This window comes from Schistosoma haematobium, chromosome 1 (assembly GCF_000699445.3).
Source record: "Schistosoma haematobium chromosome 1, whole genome shotgun sequence".
Taxonomy (NCBI): domain Eukaryota; kingdom Metazoa; phylum Platyhelminthes; class Trematoda; order Strigeidida; family Schistosomatidae; genus Schistosoma; species Schistosoma haematobium.
The window spans coordinates 52,771,768-52,791,813 of record NC_067196.1 but is presented as its reverse complement, the minus strand read 5'-3'; the positions used below and the strand labels follow the sequence as shown (position 1 = coordinate 52,791,813).

The following is a 20,046-nucleotide window of genomic DNA, read 5'->3' as shown; positions in this document are numbered from 1 at the left end:
TTAGTAATTGCTATAATTGCACTGTCCAGCCATCAGGTAGAAGTTCTCAAAAGGAAACTTGATACGATAACACCCAGGACAAAAAGTAATTTATGATCATGCAACGAGCGCTAGTTAAAAAGGACAGTGGTATTTTTCCTCGCTGAGTAAATTTGTTTGTTTTGATCGTTTATTACGTATCAAGACTACTGTTTTTCACTTTAATTGAATTTATTTCAGTTAAAGTATTCGACTAAAGTATCGTTTTTACTGTTTTGTCGTTGGTACTCTTGAGTACCACTTTTTCAACTGTATCTGTTAGTACTTTTGGTCCTAGCAATCTACAGCTCTTCACTTTTGGTCATTGATAAATTCTTTTGTTCTGAGTATCATCACAGTTTAAAAAAGAACCTCTCCTAAATGACCGGACAGTGTAAAAAAAGCAGTTGTCAACGTCCGGGTTGTCGTTATCCTGTTGAAAGCGGCATGCAGTGCGACGAGTGCAAAGGCTGGTACCACGAAGTTTGCACGAACTTAACGCCTGCTGCTTTCAAACGGTTCAGTAAGAAGGGTTGTGTGTGGCTTTGTCAACAGTGCTGCTCGGATGCAAACAGCTTGCTAACCGAGGCCATCTCACTGGTTGATGCTGCAAAGAAGTGTTTTAGCAAGCATAGTCGGAACGCGTCAAACAGCACTCGATCTGTCGACACGCAAATCAACGTGAAGGAAACTAAGGTTAGTCCGGTGATAGATGACTCACGCCCGTCAAAGAAGGAAAAGCAGTCTCCAAAGAGGCCTGCCTTAAACAAAAGCTCAAGAAAAGTAGGGTCTTCTGTTCCCCGTCTTCCAGATGGGATCCAACAGGAAACACCTATGAGCCGCAATCGCAAGGCTCGATCGGTTTCGAACGGTAAACATAACACGACCCCTCAGGTCGTCGACAACCCCCCAAAACCCAACACTTGGTTTGACGCAACTGTTATTGCTTCTACCAGCACCGTTGACGAATGGGTAAAGGTTGTAAGAAAGAAAAGTAGGGACATAAAAGAGAAACCTGCCCCCTTGAAAGTGGTTGAAAAATCGAAAGCTGATCGTAGCGACAGATAAGCTATTTTTCATGGAATCAAGGAGAGCGACAGCTCCGAACCTAAAGCTCGTTTTGAGCATGACATTGTACTGATTAGGCAGCTGCTTAATCAACTCATGCCTCAAAATATGACCGGGGTCACCTTGCTAAAGGTGTACAGACTAGGGAGTCTAACGGACTCGAAACCAAATCATTCCAGACCGCTTAAAGTAGTATTCGGCTCTTCGAACGAACGTGACCTAATTTTACAAAATGGGCACAAATTAAAGGGTTCAGGAGTCTTTATCCGAAAGGACCTACCGTTGGCAGACCGTGTTAAAAGACGGGAAGCCGAGAAAGAACTACAACATAGGTTAGACGCTGGCGAAAAGGACCTGAAAATTGTAAATTTTCGGGTTGTAAGACTTCGACAGAGAATGATGCCGAAGCCACTCTGGGTGAAGCACGAAGGCACTTAAAGAGGCTTCGGATCTGTTACACCAATGCACGAAGCTTACTTAATAAGCGATCGGAACTAAGTGTACAGATTGAATCTACAAAGCCAGATATAATTGCAGTAACAGAAACCTTGCTGACACAGGCTATAGATAGTATAGAACTTGATTTCGAGGGCTTTACGTTAGTAAGGGCCGACAGAACACAAAAACGCAAAGGAGGGGGAGTAGCTCTATTCATTAGGAATGCTATCCCATTTGCCATTATCGATAGTGTATCCCATGAGAGTGGGACGTGTGAATTAGTTAGTCTTCGCTTAAAATGCAAGGGACAAGAGCTGCTGATTGGTTTGGTCTACCGCAGTCCAAGCTGTGAGGCAAATGAGATCCTGTTAAGCAGTCTCAATACTTGGTCCCAAAGTGGTCGATGTCTAATCCTAGGGGACTTTAATGCACCTATGGTAGACTGGGAAAATCTGCGAACTAAATCGTCGGAGAATTCTTTCGAGCAGGAACTAGTTGATGCGTTTATCACATGTGCTCTAGTGCAACATGTGAAAGAAGCGACAAGGTACGATCCGGACACTGAATCATACTTATTAGATCTTATACTGACTCACTATGAGGATGATGTTGCGAACCTCCATCATATGCCACCCTTAGGTAAAAGTGACCACGCAGTTTTAACTTTCGACTTCCATATAACTGCCAGTCATGAGGACGCGTCAGTCCAGTCCAGACCCAACGTTTGGAAAGCAAACATACCAGACATCATGCACTCAGCATCGGTAATAGATTGGACAATAGACCCAGAGTCCTCCATTGAAACGGCCTGAGACGCATTTCGAAATTCATACTTAAAAGTTACCAAACCTCACATCCCTTGGACTATACCAAAGGGGCCGAAAAACTCACCACCATGGTTCAGTAGGGAGGTCCGTATCCTTCTCCGTAAGAAAAGGAAAACGTGGGATAGATTTAGGTTACTGGGGACTGATGAGTCAAAATCTCAGTATCGAAAGGCTCGGAATACTTGTGCCTCGACCGTCCGTAAGTCTAGAAAATTGTACGAAGAAAAACTTGTTAAGGAATCCGTAGAATGTCCTAAACGCTTGTATTCCTATATAAACCAAAGGACAAGGAGAAAAGGAAATATTCCTGCTCTATGGGGAGACAGTACTGCTTCATCATCAGTGGAGGACGACTTTGGTAAGGCTCAAGCGTTCTCAAACTACTTTAGCGACGTGTATACCATAGAAGCGCCCTTCTCGTCAGCGTATACAGATCCCCCCATACATACACTGGATAGCGTGACCATTAAAGAACTCGATGTCTTTGGTCTGCTAAATAAGCTTGACATAGGTAAATCCACGGGGCCCGATGAATTACATCCTAGGCTACTGAAAGAATTATCTAACTTCGTTGCAAGCCCTTTAAGTACATGCTTTAACCTATCCGTTACGCAGGGTCGCTTACCGAAAGATTGGAAAAACGCCATAGTAAGTCCTGTCTTCAAAACAGGCACGAAACACAAACCTGAGAACTACCGCCCCGTTAGCCTAACTAGTGTGGTTGTTAAAATCTTAGAAAAGATTATTCGGAAGGAGCTGTTTAAGTATCTCGATAAAAACCGGATCCTCTCGGAGAAGCAGCACGGCTTCGGAATAGGTTATTCTTGTCTCACTAACTTATTAGTGGCTCGTGAAAGCTGGTGCGCTCTTAAGGACCAAAAGCTACGTGTAGACGTCGCCTTCATTGATTTCAGTAAAGCTTTTGATAAAGTTCCGCACAACCGGCTGTTATATAAGTTAAGAAAAGTCGGGATTGGAGGCAATTTATTGATGTGGATAAAAGACTTCTTAGTTGGGCGGCAACAAAGAGTAAGGGTGAACTCAAAGTTATCTAGCTGGGAAACTGTGCTTAGTGGAGTGCCCCAGGGTACAGTTTTGGGGCCAGTGCTATTCCTCTTGTATGTAAATGACCTTCCTTGTCTCCTATCGTCATCGGTCTTGCTATATGCTGACGATGTCAAGATATGGAAAACGATACGATGTAAGAGTGATAGCTTAGAACTTCAAAATGACCTGAAGAAGTTATCTGAATGGTCTGAAGCCTGGCAGTTGCCGACAAATACTTCCAAGTGTGTTGTGATGCATATCGGTCATCAAGGTACAGATGCATACACGATGAATAACACTGAGCTACCTGTCGTCCAGACATATAATGACTTAGGAGTTATCGTTAGTCAAGACTTAAAGACTACTGCACACTGCCGTGCAATAGCCGCCAAAAGTTTTAGAACGTTATGGTCAATACGTAGGGCTTTTAGTCATGTCGACGCTAAGACGTTTTTGACTTTGTATACAGTGTTCGTACGTCCTAAACTTGAGTACTGCATACAAGCGGCTAGCCCCTGCTTAAAAAAAGACAGTGAGCTTCTGGAAAAGGTTCGGAGAACGGCCACTAAGCTGGTTCCCGGAATAGCGAAGCTTCCGTATGAATCTCGACTGGCCAAGCTGAACCTTTTCCCGTTGTCATATCGCAGAACTAGAGGCGACTTGATTACAGTCTACAAATTGCTTAGTGATAAATTTGCACCTAACATGCCCTCTTTTTCTTGTCTTCCAAAACAGAGAATTTACGTGGACACTCCAAAAAAGTTCACAAGCCGAGAACAAATTACTTGTCAGCTGACTATCGACTTTCCCATCGAATCATCAACGAGTGGAATTCAATACCTCAGCACGTGGTTGAGGCTCCATCCGTCGACTCTTTCAAAAGAAAGTTGGATCAACTGCGAGACCACCATTGTAAGGACTAACATAGGCCATCGAGCCTCCTGTCCTTCCCAAACTGAAACTGAAAACTGAAACATAAAGGAGGAAAACTGAAATTGCGAACAAATACACCGGAAATAAAGTGCCCAATAGTACTGTCGATAAACTACTTCGGAGACAAAAACGATATTTTTATAGAATACTTTAACTTAAGTAAATTCAATTAAAGGGTGAACGGTGGTCTTGATATGTAATAAACCACCAAATCAATAGCGCGTGGCTTAGGCCAGTCAATTGTATTGCTTGTCCTTGTTCTGGCGATTTGAGTTTCTCAGTCTGTCTGACTTCTTTTCGGACGTGTTGACAGGTCGAGATCAAGCCACGTGTTCAGTTAGTGAATGCCACATCTTAGTGATCGGCCCTTTAAGGAATATGAACATTCTCAAGATTGTAACGTTTGAATAGTGTTACGGGAGAACTGAAGACATTTGGAGGATTAAAACCTTTTATTGTACATTAATAATTTACTGTTTTTTTGGATGTAATTGTTTTACTTAACTTTTGAAATTGTTTGTCTATATCATTATTTCGGACATTTTGATTTGTCTTTGGTTTGGTATTTTGGTGCTCTCTTTGTCTTTGGTTTGATATTTGGGAGTTTTGCTCCGGGAACCTACAAAATTGAAGGTTTGTTTTGTAATTGTTATAATTATTGTTGTTAGAACGACATTTGGTCGATTATTTGTGAATTACGAACAAATTTGGTATCTAAATTGGAACTTGGTTCTGTTGTTAATTTGGGTTCGTAATTTGCAAGTAGATCGATAGTCCGTACTTCAGTAACTGGAACGAGCAAAACTTGGACGTAACAAATAGTCTGTTCTAAAATCATACTTAATTTGGGAGGGAATTAACTTTTCATTTGGAAACCTGCACATATTATTTTTATTATTTTTCTCTTAAATTTTATCAACCTTACGTGTTAGGCATACAAACCAATAGTGCGCCTTCTTTTTTTGAAGACAGAACTTATTACGGTGTTCTTTCAGTTGTCGATACCACGAGACCGCCAACAAATACATCTCGACTACAGCTATCAACAGCCTTCTGGTATCTGGCACGCAACCTTCTTGTAGTGGTGATCATAGTCAACCGTGACTCGACGCCACACTACAATGTCTCTATGTGAACGTCTGTATACCACTCGTAATTCATTTGTCCTTGGCTTTTCCAACCCCGTGTTATGTATTCTGAGTTTACCCAATCTGATAGGAAGAAAAAGAGAGGATATATCAGGTCCAAAATCATTTCCTAAAGTTGAATACATCGAAATCAAATTGCATATTAATCTGCGGTACGACGGAGTAAAGACGTCTAGCTTTTCAAGCTTCTCTTTTTATGGCAAACCTCGAAGTTCTGGAACTGCTCTGGTAGCTACCCTCTGTACTTTATCCAGAATATCCGAGTCACCTGAAGTGCACATGTAACTACATCCTCTGTTATTTCTCACCAGATTTTTACATCATCAGATTAGAGTAGCAACGCGGACTACACTACACTTGGGACTTCATTTACGTTCAGTATACAAAGTAGAGACTCTAGGACTGAGCCTTGTGGAGCTCCACAAAGTACTGATTTCCAGGTAAAGCACTAGGAATTTGTCCCTACTACCCATCTATCTCATACCAGGAAATTCTCAGTCCGTTTTCTGAGATATCCTGCAATCACTATGTTTTGCAGCTTCAAGAGTAGTCCATTTGTTGGCACCTTAAAAAATGCCTTGCTGAAGTCTATGTAGACAATATTCGCTAATTTTCTAATATCTTAAACCTCTAACCCGTGCTTTCTTGCTATAAGGAAATTTGTTTTTCAAGATAAACCACTTCAGAAACCATATTGTTCGCTTTTTGAAAAGTTTTTGGTTTCTGCAAATGCCATTGTAGTCATCTTGATTATTATTTCGATTATTTTAACTACGACGCTGGCTAGGCTCACAGGTCTGTAGCTTGATGGAGGCTGTCTTGAACCTGTTTTTTGTACTGGAGTGACAATTGCATCCTTCTGGTCTATAGGTAACTCATCTTGGTCATATGACAGCAGTATATTGTGCAATTAGTCTCAAGATTTTAACACGTAGTTCATACGGCCATGTTAATTTTTCGGTGTCAAACGTGCTCAGTCGTTAGATTGAGAATCCAATGCGGTGTCCTTGTTCCGTAATTTGTGTACGAGAACAGTCTTTTAAGCTGCTTGATTATTGAATAGGTCAAATGCTTTTTACTCTTTTCGCTGAGCTTCCCGGATTGAAACTACACACTTATTTCGTACCGATCTGTAACGTTCCATCGTACTTGCTGTTTCAACTCTGATAGAGATGTTCCAACGTTTCTTCTTACGTCATGGTTTCCTGGTCTATCCAGGGATGGCCGCACTTCTTCTTTGGGACTGTCCATGTATAAAATGTTGAGTAATGTTATGGTTTGTTTGCCGGAAAATAAGTTGTGCCTCTTCTTCTGACGTCCATGAGTTTATTATCCAGATTTCAGGTGAGTCTTATCGCCTTCATGCCTGCTTTTCATGTATTAGGGCAGGGTGTCACAGCTGCTTGAAAAGCCATCTCAGCCAAGAACGTGGACAAGATAGCAGCACGACCAATTCTCCCTAAAGATGAGAGGAAACGTGTTTGACTGGCATCATCACCGTGAGTAAAGAGTATGTCCAATGAGACGAGAAGTTTTTTAGGTCATATTTCGTGGGATCTCTAATGCGCTGGATTAAATATTGGCGATTGTGGTTTCTAACGATTCGCAATGTTTTTGATGACTCTACATCTATGTTTCACCGATTTGTAGATGGTGCATTAAAGTCGCCTACACCTGTTTGACCAGGAATTAAATTTACTGTGAAGGAAGCCACGCACTGCATATTCTGGAGAGTGACATACTACACCTAATCTAATGTCGGCAGCGCATCAGTTCACATGTCTCTGAGCCATGTACAACCGTCCTAACAGCTCGTATGGTTAAGGTGCTTTTCGTATACAGAATAAACTTACCACCCCTAAGGTTCGGTCGTTCAGCCCGATTAAGTAATAAACCAAGCAATTGAATTTCACTATCATAGACATATGACGTTGACTCTGTTTCTCAGATGCCAGTGACATCCGAGTTTTCTGTGTCCGCCACTGTTTTGAGCTCCGCCATCTTATTTTTCAGGCTGAGAGCATTTGTGTACCATAAGCTTAATCCCATGAAGAACTTTCCCTTACCACCCAGACGTCACCACAACTTTCGGTCTGTTTAAGTTCTGAAAGATGCCACTCAGACTAAAAAATGCAGCTCAAACATTCTAACAATTAATAGGTGAGGTCTGTAGAAGACTGGACTTGTATTTGTGTATATTGATGATGTTCTGGCTGCCAGCTCTGGTCAGATAAAACTGACGCCATTTATTCAAGGGATTCTATGGGCTGGCTTGTATGATAGTGGTCCAACCGTGTTTTTTTAGTCTAATGTTGCTGACATGTGCTGTCGTTCTAATAGAACTATTTGCTTTACTCGGCCACATTTCAGGCATAAAAGTCATTCGCGACATATTGGACATGCTCATAAACGACGGTATTATGCCATTGAACCGCCACAAACTATAGTCACTATAGTTCGTCTGAAGATTTTCTTTGAACAGTTGAAGCAGAAATTTTCATATTCGCATAAAAGTCTAGCTATCGGTACGTCTACTCAAAGATTCTTGAAATGTTCATTTTATAAGCCTCTTTGTTGTTTATCCCATTTTCATTCAGTAAATTATTCCATGTAATGGTCTGTCTGGTTCAATGTTAAAAATGCCCATTTTTCGTTTAATCTACTACACTTATCCTTCATATACATAACACTGGTAACTAAAAATCATCACTCGATCAAATTAACTAGATGATTAATGTATTGAAACAACTGTAAAGCAAAAATGAAAGAAGTAAAACACGCATAACACCCAACAGTTCCATAAAATAATGTGTACAAGTAATACGTAGGGACAGAACATTCATAAAAATAATAAGAAACAAACATTGAAAGTTTAAGAAAACGCACTGTCACATCAAACACACATATAGGAAGTAATATGAATAAATATTTTGTTTTTAAGTGAAAAAAATCATTTCGAGTGCAATGAACCAACCCAGATTGAAAATACTTTAATCGGTGAAGTTCAATTTACCTGGGATCATCACCGTTCAAGATCAACGCTTAATTTATGGAGAATAACACAACGAAATTAGTTAGTCTCCAGCAGAAAAATATTCATTTCACTTTTGCCCAATGATTGATATTGTTTATTAGCTACTGAAATTAACCCATGATATACACCGTCCAGGCTTTTCTTCAGGAAACTAGAAACAATTCGTCTCGTGTCGTTTGTAAGTCTATGCTCCTGAAAAATGTATATTCTAAGGACCATTTTGTATCGCTAATAAACCAAACACAAACTTGGACATTTGAATGGAATGTCCTCTCCTTTGAGTAAATGCTTGATACAAGAATCGGTGACGAAAGGTTTCAATGCTAAATCGAAGTTTCTTTTCTCAAGCACACTTATTAAGAATAGAATAAAGTGAAGAGATATTCAACAACAAGAAAGATAGATACAAAAGACTATGGAAATCTGGTCCATTAATAATAAGTATAATCAATGGAAGAATGGCGATTTTTGAGCGACGAAGTAAGCAGATTGATTATAAGATATAAGGCTTTTAGATTATTCGAGCACCAGCAGTTAGCAGATCTGAAAATAACTAGTATCTGTCGCCGTTCACCCATAATTGGATTCTTTAAGACGCTTCATCTCATAAGTTAAATTATTAAGGTCACAACAACTAAAGCCGAGCACGGAATGAATGGTTGACAAAAGCTGGAAAGGTTTCAATGAATGGAAATAAAACTAAATAGACCTTCCAACAGAAAATAACGAATGAAATAACTCTCATAAACAATATTCTAGTCATGCAGAATAATAATAAGAATATTAACCATCAAAGATAAAAGAAATCGAATACATACATCAATATTTTTAAAACTAAAACAAAGAGGGAAAGCATGTATTTGGTTTAGCGTGAAAACAGGGAATTTTATTCATTAAAGCATAATAAAAGGAAAAGGGGCTGAATATGCAAGGGAATGAATTTAGTTTATTTTTCACCCTTTCTATAGAAATGTTGGTCCTAAATGTCTTGATTGCCTCTCTTTATGAGATTTACAAATGCATCGTAATCCAATTTGCCTTCTTTAATTGGAGCTTCTTTCCACGTTTGTCTTATCTACATAGAGGTAAAATTAAAGGTTTGCATGACATACATTTAAATTACAATTAAGATTTATTGAAATAGGTGAAACATTTTTTTGAAATTTGTGTTAGATAATTGTCCAATGTTTTCGAATCTTAGTCTAAATCCTTAGGGTTTTATGAAATAAACTGCACTCAACTTAGAATTCTCTGATATTAAACGCTGATGTAAATAAGGGATGGTAAAAACATTAATGTGAACAAACCTGTGAATCAAAGAAATGAGTATCCTGTAACTGCATTATTGATAAGTACGTAAATGGGAAACTTCGCCTGTAGTTATTCTAGAGTTACTGCCGGTCCCAAGCCCGGGTAAAGGAGGAGGGTTAGTGACCCCATCGCGTAGAAAACTAACTCGCTAAAAAAACGCTAACCAGTAAAAATAATTCAAACCATTTCAACTCTGCCATGGGAGTTAGAAGGTCTTCATTTAGAAGAACTATGACGCCTCATGGTGAAAGCCGAGTTCCTTCGGAAGCCACGAGGCCGATGCCCCTTCTAACAAACAGATCAACAATTTTTATAGGTACATGGAACGTCCGGACAATGTGGCAGACCTGAAAGATCAGTCAAATAGCAACGGAAATGAGGAGATACAACTTGGCAGTACTGGGAATCAGCGAAACCCATTGGACCCAAGCTGGACAACAAAGGTCAAATACGGGAGAGATGCTACTATACTCCAGCCACGAAGAGGAAAATGCTTCACACACTCAGGGAGTTGCTCTAATGCTGTCCAAAGTAGCACGAAATACACCTGTAGGATGGGAATCTCACGGATCCAGAATCATCAAAGCATCATTCAAAACAAAGAAGGAGGGGATCACAATGAATATTATCCAATGTTATGCACCCACCAATGATAGCAACGACGACATTAAAGATCAATTCTATGAGAGGCTGCAATCAAACATAGAGAAGTGCCCAAGAAAGGACTTCACCATTCTGATGGGAGATCTAAACGCCAAAGTCGGAATAGACAACATCGGATATGAAGATATCATGGGACGACATGGATTGACTGGGAGAGAGAAACGAAAATGGGGAAAGATTTGCAAATCTGTGTGCATTCAGCAAATTGGTCATAGGCGGCACAATATTTCCACACAAGCGTATACACAAGGCTACATGGATCTCACCGGACCACACCACAGAGAACCAGATAGATCATATTTGCATCAATAAAAAGTTCCGAAGGACAATAAGAGATGTGAGAAGCAGGAGAGGAGCTGATATAGCTTCAAATCACCACCTAGTTGTGGCCAATTTAAAACTGAAGCTAAAGAAGAACTGGACAACTGGACAAACAGCATAACATTAGTTCAGTACAGCCTTCCTTCGAGATACTGACAAACTTAATGAATTCAAGATAGCTCTCAACAACAGGTTCCAAGCCTTACAGGATCTACTGAAAGAAGAAGAAACTAGTATGGAGGACAACTGGAAAGATGTTAAAGAAGCATTAACTTCAACGTGTCAAAAGGTTTTGGGCCTCAAGAAGCATCATCATAAGGAATGGATCTCTATAGAAACACTGGACAGGATCAAAGAAAGGAAGAACAAGAAGGTAGCAATTAACAACAGCCGAACCAGAGCAGAGAAAGTCCAAGCACAAGCTGAATACATAGAAGCAAACAAGCAAGTGAAGAGGAGCATTAGAGCCGACAGGAAGAAATACGTGGAAGAATTAGCAACGACGGCAGAAAAAGCTGCAAGAGAAGGAAATATGAAGCAGCTTTACGTTACAACGAAGAAACTAGGAGAGAAATATATTAGACTAGAGAGACCGGTCAAAGACAAAGAAGGCAGGCCAATCACTGAATTTCAACAACAGCCGAACAGATGGGTAGAGTAATTCGAGGAACTCCTGAATAGGCCGGCTCCAATGAATCCACCGGACATAGAAGCAGCACACACAGATCTTCCTATAGTGGACAATTCACAAACGGCGGAAGAAATCAGAATGGCCATCAGACAAATCAAGAGCGGGAAGGCAGCAGGACTAGACAGCATACCGGCCGAAGCACTGAAGTCAGACATCGAAGTAACTACGAACATGCTTTACCTTCAATTCAGAAAGATTTGGGAGGAACAAGTGCCGGTGGACTGGAAAGAAGGACACCTCATCAATATACCAAAGAAAGGAGATCTGAGCAAATGTGAGAACTACAGAGGCATTACACTACTGTCAACACCGGGGGAAGTCTTTAACAGAGTGTTGCTGAACCGGATGAAAGACGTAGTAGAAGCCCAACTTCGAGATCAACAAGCTGGATTCCGTAGGGATCGGCCGTGCACAGACCAAATTGCGACAATACGGATCATCGTCGAACAATCAGTTGAGTAGAACTCGTCACTGTACGTCAACTCCATTGATTATGAAAAGGCATTTGACAGTGTAGATAGGAGGACGTTATGGAAACTTCTTCGACACTACGGAGTTCCTGAGAAGATTGTCAACGTTATCCGGAACTCATACGACGGACTACAATGCAAAGTAGTGCATGGAGGACAGGTGACAGATGCATTCCAAGTAAGGACCGGAGTCAGACAAGACTGTCAACTCTCTCCCTTGCTCTTTCTTCTGTTGGTCGACTGGGTTATGAAGTAAGTAACGTAAAAGGGAAGTTTACGAATAAAATAGTACAAAATTCATTTTGTAGTCACAAAATGTTTCTTCCGTACCCTCAAATTTGCAGTCAATTTGAATTTCGGACATAATTACCAAGGAATAGATAATTCAAGCTCAATATGCAAACATTATAATTAGAATATAATTATTAGCATAAATTCATGTTATATTACATTTAAGAAAATGGAGTCTAGTTCCAAGATGAATTGACAAAAATAGTTAAAATGTACACTGGCTTATTCATATATTTATTTCACACATTAGCTGATCTTTATGAATATTCTCCTTAACTTACATCTATTTTATTTAACCTAAACAATTTCGAATTCTAAAACTTAAATAACAAATTACTATAAAATTACGTATTCAAAGAAAAGACTATTATTCAGTTTCATTCACTCACCTCTTCAGCAGAGAAATTATCGCCCATATTTTCTAAAAGATCTTTGATGCTAAAATATGATTATGATTAATTGTAAGGTATAAAACACTTACTATTCTTCTTCCAAATATCGTTTGTTCCCTGGATCAAACATTGCAAATGCATTACGTAGTGCGTCTTCAGGATCAGTACCTGAAACACAAGACAAAATTGTGAAAAGATAGTTTATTCATTATAGTTTTAATGGTTACTTTGAAAATGAATTGAAATTTATGCGTGAATCATTTAAATCAAGGAGCAATAAACAGGTATACAATATTAGACTGGAAATCTATATTACTAGATAGTCATAACCGCACACATTACTAAACTCGAAACATTAAGGTTGTATTATAGACATATGTTTTGTTAAAGTGTCTGAAATTCTCCACAAGTAAACTAAAATTAACTATTGTAGTTTATCATCGTGAGGATTTGTGGAGATTGTAGTATTTTAACAGTTGAATTCACGAGTATCAATTTAAGCTAGACCATCATTGAAAACCTGAAATCACTGAACGTCCGTTTTGTACTAGTATGGGATCGCGGATGCGCACCGCTGAGGAGTCCCAAGCTGGTAAGAAACGACCTTCCAGTGCTTCCAGGTTTTCAGTGGTCGTCTAGTTTAGATTGATACTCATGAGTTCAACTGTTAAAATATGGTGGTTTAGTTAAAAATAAACATGAATTATTTAACTTGAGTCAACAACAAAAAAGTTTACCATTTAGTTTTTCACCGAATAAGTTGATAAACATTGTGAAATTCAATGGACCAGGTGATTCATCTAACATTTCTTTCAATTCTTTATCAGTTGGTGTCCGACCTATGTAAATTAGATATACATTCATTTTAAATTGAACATTTCAAAGTTAATTCTTACCCAACGATGCGTACATATCTTTTAAATCTTCAATATCAATAAATCCGTCACGATTTTGATCGATCAACGTAAAGGCCTAACCATTCATATGGATATTTATTTTATTATAAAATTATATAGATTAGAGGTATACCTCTTTAAATTCTTGGATTTGATTTTGAGGGAACATTCCAAAAACATTTGAAGTAGCTCTTTGAGCTCGTTTACCACCACCACCGCCTCCACTACTTGCTGTCTCTTTTTTATCTTCTGCTGGAGCTCCTGCATCTTCTTCTTTGTTTTCTTTTTTCTCCTTCTTCTCTTTCTTTTCTTTCTTTTCCTTTTTCTAAAATGATTTTCAATGAGTTATAGAAGAAAAAAGATGGGTTTATATGTTGCATAGAGGTAGTTAATATGTTAAAATTAATAACTTTGATATGATTAATGATGATATAGCTCACTTATAATTAACATGTGATTTTAACACTTAACTGATTCGGTTAGAAAAAGGATGGAGATATCTTTCATAGGAATCTGTATTTTCCAAGTAACAATATAGATTATATTAGACTTGTATCAGTCTACGTCAAATGACTCTTTTCTCGCATAATTTATCTGAAATATATTTGAATAAGAGACTGATTTCTTGGTATGGGTGGGAATGACAGGAGGTAACTTGAATATTGATTGATGTAATTAAACTTATTTCATAGATTGTTACTTACGAGGAATTCACCTTCGTTGTAATGCATCAACTTTCTAGGATCCAAAGTAAGTTATTTCATTGAAACTCATCCACTTATAATTTGTTATCTAAATTAAAGAGCTATAAATTTCTTCAGAATAATTATTCAGATACGTAAGTGTTACCGTTGAGTTAAACTCCTACAGATATTTATCTGATGTCAAAAAAGTATTTTGATTGAGTAGTCAATGGCTCCAAAAAATGAATAAATAGATTGTAATTCTATTTGATGACCCATTGATATAATGATTAGTTTTAGGTAGTTATATGTACGTGAATTATTGTTTGAAGGAACACCATATATGTTTCGATAGGCGGTAATCATGAAAACTAGAACAGCACACAACGAGATCGTTATCAGGCTTTACTGTAATATTCAAGAATATTTATATGGATATATGAAACTATTTAACCAATAAGGGCAATTTGAATCAATTCTCAATATGAAGTAGATTGCATAGCTACATATAATAGGCAGAAAAAATACCAGCTATTAGTAGAAAAGTAGATGTGCTAGTTGCGATAAGAGAAGTAAAAGGATTAAATTTCCATTCAGTAGTTCAACACAGATGATAATCAATAAAATTTACTAAAATTGTGTAGTAAGAAGTGTATAACTACTCAGATAGGGAAGAATAAAAACGGAAGAAGGTGAATATCGACAACTAAATGATTTTGATGGAGGTTTGTTCTCTGAGCTGGTTGGTTTGGTCGTGGAGCTTTCATCGTTCTTCTAAACGACATCATCAGCACAAACTTTAGGTAGAAATAAATGAACAGAATTAAAGTTGGAAGCAATTTAAGATTGACTGACAATATTCGTAGTGATTTTTAGACACAATAGTATAATCCAAATGTTCTATGCAGTATATTTTTGATGTATTAATCTATTGGTTAGACATATTTTTAGTGAAATAAGCAGGACTACTAATAGGTAATGTTTAAAAACTCCTATCTACTTAATGGATCATTTCAACTATGATCAATTAATTAACATACTGCAAAGCGACAGTATATATTCTAAACAAAAATTTCATGAAAGTCCGTAAATACGGATACTTCAGCGCTTAATAAGTCAATAATCTCTCTGTCCATTTAAACATTTGTTATGTATTCACATATGATATGTAATAACAGTAATTGTAACGATAAAAATACGAATAATCCTCTGATAAAGTAATAATTTCGTTTAAGGTAATAACAGAAGTTCATTTATTGGGGTTTTAAATAAGGGATTTTAGAATTTCTATTCTCTTGTATTGGTGAATATTATATAGGAAATCTCAAGTGAATAATTAAGAAAACAATTCAGTAGTTAAAATTGTTTTTTACTTTTGTTGAGTTTCCTAATTATCAAAAAATTGAAAACAATAACTTAATGTAAAAGCTATATTCTAAACTCTGGTGAGACCAATTATGTTACTAATGTCGAGAAATTAGCCTACTTCACCACCTCATGTTGTTTTGAAAGGATATTGAATTTGGTTTCGAATACTAGTTATCACGTTCGTGTTCACTTTCAAACGTATTTCCAGGGGTTACCATTTGTTTTAATGTTCCCGCCTCTAATCTAATCAGTTAAGTTTGCTCAATATTGTGGGATCTTTTCATCTCGTTGACACATATAAATCAAGCTTAATGATTTTCCCAGTCATCTCATGAATAATTTATAGCAGATGAATGTTAAATCAAATTTTATTTTATTTTCTCAGTTATATAGGGTGTTATGTTCGACTCACTGTATTGCAATTTCCTATCTACTCTGTAAACAAAGATTTTAATAACAATTAGTACTGGATAAATGGCAGCACCTAGTCGACTGATATCAGTTCACTTTCTTAAAAGCTGTTAAAAGTATAAGTCTTTAAAGACTAAATCTCTATAATGTCTTTAATAATATTTGAATGCTTGTATTCTGAGTTGTCTAAGACATAATACAAGCAATTCTGTCGGAATAGTACGGTTTAAGTGGCTTATGACATTTAACAGGAATAATGACTAATCGCCATTTTTGTGAAAGGAAAGAAACCACTAGAAGGAAAATAAATCTCAGAAAAACCACGAGTACCTGAAAAGATTTATTCAACTCATTAAAATTGCCTCTTTATCTATTATTCAATACATTCTTAACAAATAACTCAAGTAAAATCAAAGTATTCTTACAAAAAGTAAATTTAACTACAAAGTAGCTACCTAGAGGGATATGGCTGTAGATTATCAAAAGATATGAAGAAACTATATATAATGATGTAAGATATATCATCTCTTAATTATTTGGTTTTATAACTGTACAACTGGAACAGCAGGATTGCTTTCACAGTACTACAGTAGGTAACGCTGTTTAGTTTTCGTAGGCGAAATCTTTCTCAATAAACATATTTGTTGTTAGACAGAACTCTCTATATTTCTTCCATACAGTTATGACAGAGTTTGATATTTAATAAAAGTATTAGGTTCAATATAGTTACTCAAACACAATAACCCATCGTTGTTATGTTATTAGATTTGATATGTAAAAAAACTTCCACTCCTTATCACAACTAGCAATAATTCAGTTAGATGTACTTACCTTTTCCTTACACTATTCTGACCATTAACCATATTTAATATTTAACACTCAACTTTACTCGCTTGGTAATCAATATAATTTTTTGCAATAGAATAAATGTCAGAAGGGGTTTTGTGGAGATTTTAGAAATTTCACTGGTTGAAACCATGAGTCAGTTGAACCTAGACCACCATGGAAAACCTGTAAGCACTGGACGGCCGTTTCGTCCTAGTATGGGACTCCTCAGCAGTGCGCATCCACGATCCCGCACCCCACAAGATTCGAACCGAGGACCCCAGTGCTTTCAGGTCTTCCACAGTGGTCTAGCTTCAACTGACTCATGATTTCAACCAGTGAAATAGAATAAATGGTAAAAAAAATAATATTCATGATATATTAATCATTATCAAAATCTAACTTACTTCTTCTCCCATGTTAACTGAACACAGAATCACTAGTGTAAAACAAAATGAAGCTTCTAAAATTGATGGAATTTTCATTCGATAAATATATATATACATGGAATTACTGGAACGTGGGCGTTCCATTGAAATATATCAATGAAAGATTTGTATTATATTATTGAAAAAAAGTCAGTAATATTCCATTTCTTAACTGTGTAAATTTCCTATTCATTTTCATATATAGTCCAATCAAATTTTCTTGTGATATTTGTGCACAGGCATAACAATAATAAACATTCATAACTGTGTAAACTAGTAATGTAAAACTTTACTGAATAATAGTAGTTTTCTACATTGTATATACATGATATTGAATAGAAAATATTGTAACCTTTCTTTCACCTAATCTTACAAAAATCAATAATGTGTAGAGAAAACATCAAATAATGAAACTACCTTTCTTAATATTCGATTACTATATTGGTTTTTTTGGCTGTAGAATCCAAATGATTGGTTTAAATCCAAAGGGAAAATTACATTACTCCATGACAAATATTTACTGTTAGAAAAGAACTATGTACAAAAAAAAATTATGATGATTAGGAGTATTTGAACTACAGTATGAACTAAGAATCCCAGAAATAACGTAATCGGATCAAGAAGTACTAGATAAACAAAAACGAATGTACTGTATTTGGAATTCGAAATCAAGCATTCAACAAGTACAAACGAATCATTAGTTCATTCAAACACCACAAAGATTCAAATGGAAATCATGATCATTACAAGATATAAGTTGATTCGTTTTAGTTGTGATGGCTTATTGAAAGATGAGTGATTTTAAAAATTGCATGTTCCTGAGAGATTAAGTAGGAATCACCCTTAATTATAAAAAAAGTATTTTATCTGGTTAATAGACGAGTGAACGTGTTGCTCCGGATGTTAGAATAATATCAGTATAACAGAAAATCACTTAAGCTGTTCAAAATGACCTGGGATTATTGAAAAAAGCAATCAAGTAGAACCTTATCTACTACATTCAGTAATTACTTTATCTTGCTTTTGCTGAAATGGTCTGTGTGAAAATTAATATTATTATTATCACTATTAATATCAAATAGTATATTAATGAAGTGAAATATTTTACTGCTAATCTTTTGGGTATAGTTAATCTAGTTTCCATTGAACTAAATGCAAAAATTGCAGTAGAATAATATGAATCTATTAATCTCAGCAGGAGAATATATATGTAGATTTGTAAGGAGTAATAAATGTAGAACAGTGATGGGCATTGTTCATACGATTGACTATTCCTAAGTAAACGCTATGAATATTCTAGAAAACAAAACTAATAAAAGCATCAAGACAGAAGTCTAAAAAATGAACTTTATAATTAAATTCACTGGAGTATTAACTGGAGATAATCTACAAAAAAGCATGAACCTAACTTTCGCTTTAGCAAACAACTTTCAGCAAAACTCACCAAGAATCCTGAGCAAATTGACTGACATAGTGGGATCCGAAACTCCATCACTCATTTTCACGGTTTTTAACCATGGTAATGAGCAGTTTGTTCTGTGACTGACTTCGTGTATGATTTAAATATTGACAAGCTGAATAAAGCCAAGATAAATGTCTAAGAAAACTGGAAAAATATTAATAACTTAGCACGTAATATACGGTGTTAAGTAACTAAGTAGTGAAAATCGAGTTCATTAGTGGGAGTAAGGTAATAGTAATGATGAAATATTATAAAAATAACAAACATAACTGGGTGAATATTAGCATCAGACTGCATTACACCCTAGTAATGATATTTTTACAAATATAGATTTTAACCTGATTGAATTGGATAACGTGTATATCATAGACTAAATAAATACTAATTCTATTCATTGAATTTTTTTAAAAACTCTTGTGTGATATGCTGTTTGAGCATTTAAATTCTCAAGGCTGTACTCTGTACAGGCGACTCTCAGATTGTTCTATTATTTCAAAGGTGAAACTCAAGCTATGTGTGCACTTTTAAAATACTTATACTAGTTAGTAAATACAAGTCTTTTTATTCAATATTGTATCTCTTTATAAATCAAGGTTTCTCTATACATTAAACTTTCCTGTTAAATGCTTACAGATTTTCAACATACAATAGTCTATTGTGAAGTTGAGAGCCTTACACTAATCATTAAGTTGAAATATGAATAATCAAACATAGCATTAGGGATCAAATTCTCTTGGTTACTGTTTCATGAGTGATTAGCTCAATTTATTTACTCCCACAGACTGTTGGTTTTAGTTTAAAAACTTTGTTGTAATTAGCCCTGACAACAAATTGGAGTAGAATGGGGTCAATATTCTAATAGTTGTATAATTTGTTCGATGCTCAAATAAGGTTTGTTGATAAACGTCAATAAAAGTGAAAGGTATGGTAAACATGCTTGAACAACGGTTTAGTTCAAAGTTGTTTAGAATATATTTACTTTTAATAATTTTAATGATGACTATTTTCCTGAAAAGACTCAAACTGAATCATCACCTAAAACGTTAAAACAATCGAATTTTAATCGATATAATTCTTACTTAGGTTAATGTTAAAGAAACTAAAGTAGAAAATCTATTTTTAAAGCAATTAGTCCCTTTGATAAATTTCGATAGTGTAATAAGAAGACCAAGATTATCGGAACTATGTGATATATTAGAGTAATACATTTCTAACATCCCACTGTGTTTTCCAATTTAAATGTGTTTGTGGTCACACCTACATAGGGAGGAGTAATCGTGATCTCCAAATTAGGGTGTATGAACATGTACCTAAATGGCTG

At 36.4% G+C, this 20,046-nt stretch overlaps 1 protein-coding gene across 2 annotated transcripts; it reads right to left on the bottom strand.

Annotated features, from left to right (window-relative positions):
• Positions 1–4,767: 4,767 nt before the first annotated feature.
• Positions 4,768–19,063, bottom strand: MYL9_1 (Myosin regulatory light polypeptide 9). Of its 2 annotated transcripts, none has more exons than XM_035733989.2 (8): positions 17,681–19,063; positions 17,243–17,274; positions 13,682–13,873; positions 13,549–13,624; positions 13,390–13,491; positions 12,742–12,820; positions 12,650–12,698; positions 4,768–9,588 (listed from the first exon to the last, which is right to left on the bottom strand). In XM_035733989.2, exons 2-8 carry the CDS (start codon positions 17,252–17,254, stop codon positions 9,493–9,495), a joined length of 606 nt encoding a protein of 201 aa, XP_035590197.1. In that variant the 5' UTR covers positions 17,255–17,274; positions 17,681–19,063; the 3' UTR covers positions 4,768–9,492. The 2 variants fall into 2 exon arrangements, with proteins under 2 accessions (XP_035590197.1, XP_051074462.1); XM_051209040.1 differs by having other exon boundaries at positions 13,682–14,353; positions 14,398–17,797; positions 18,708–19,063.
• Between the last annotated feature and the right edge of the window lie 983 nt (positions 19,064–20,046).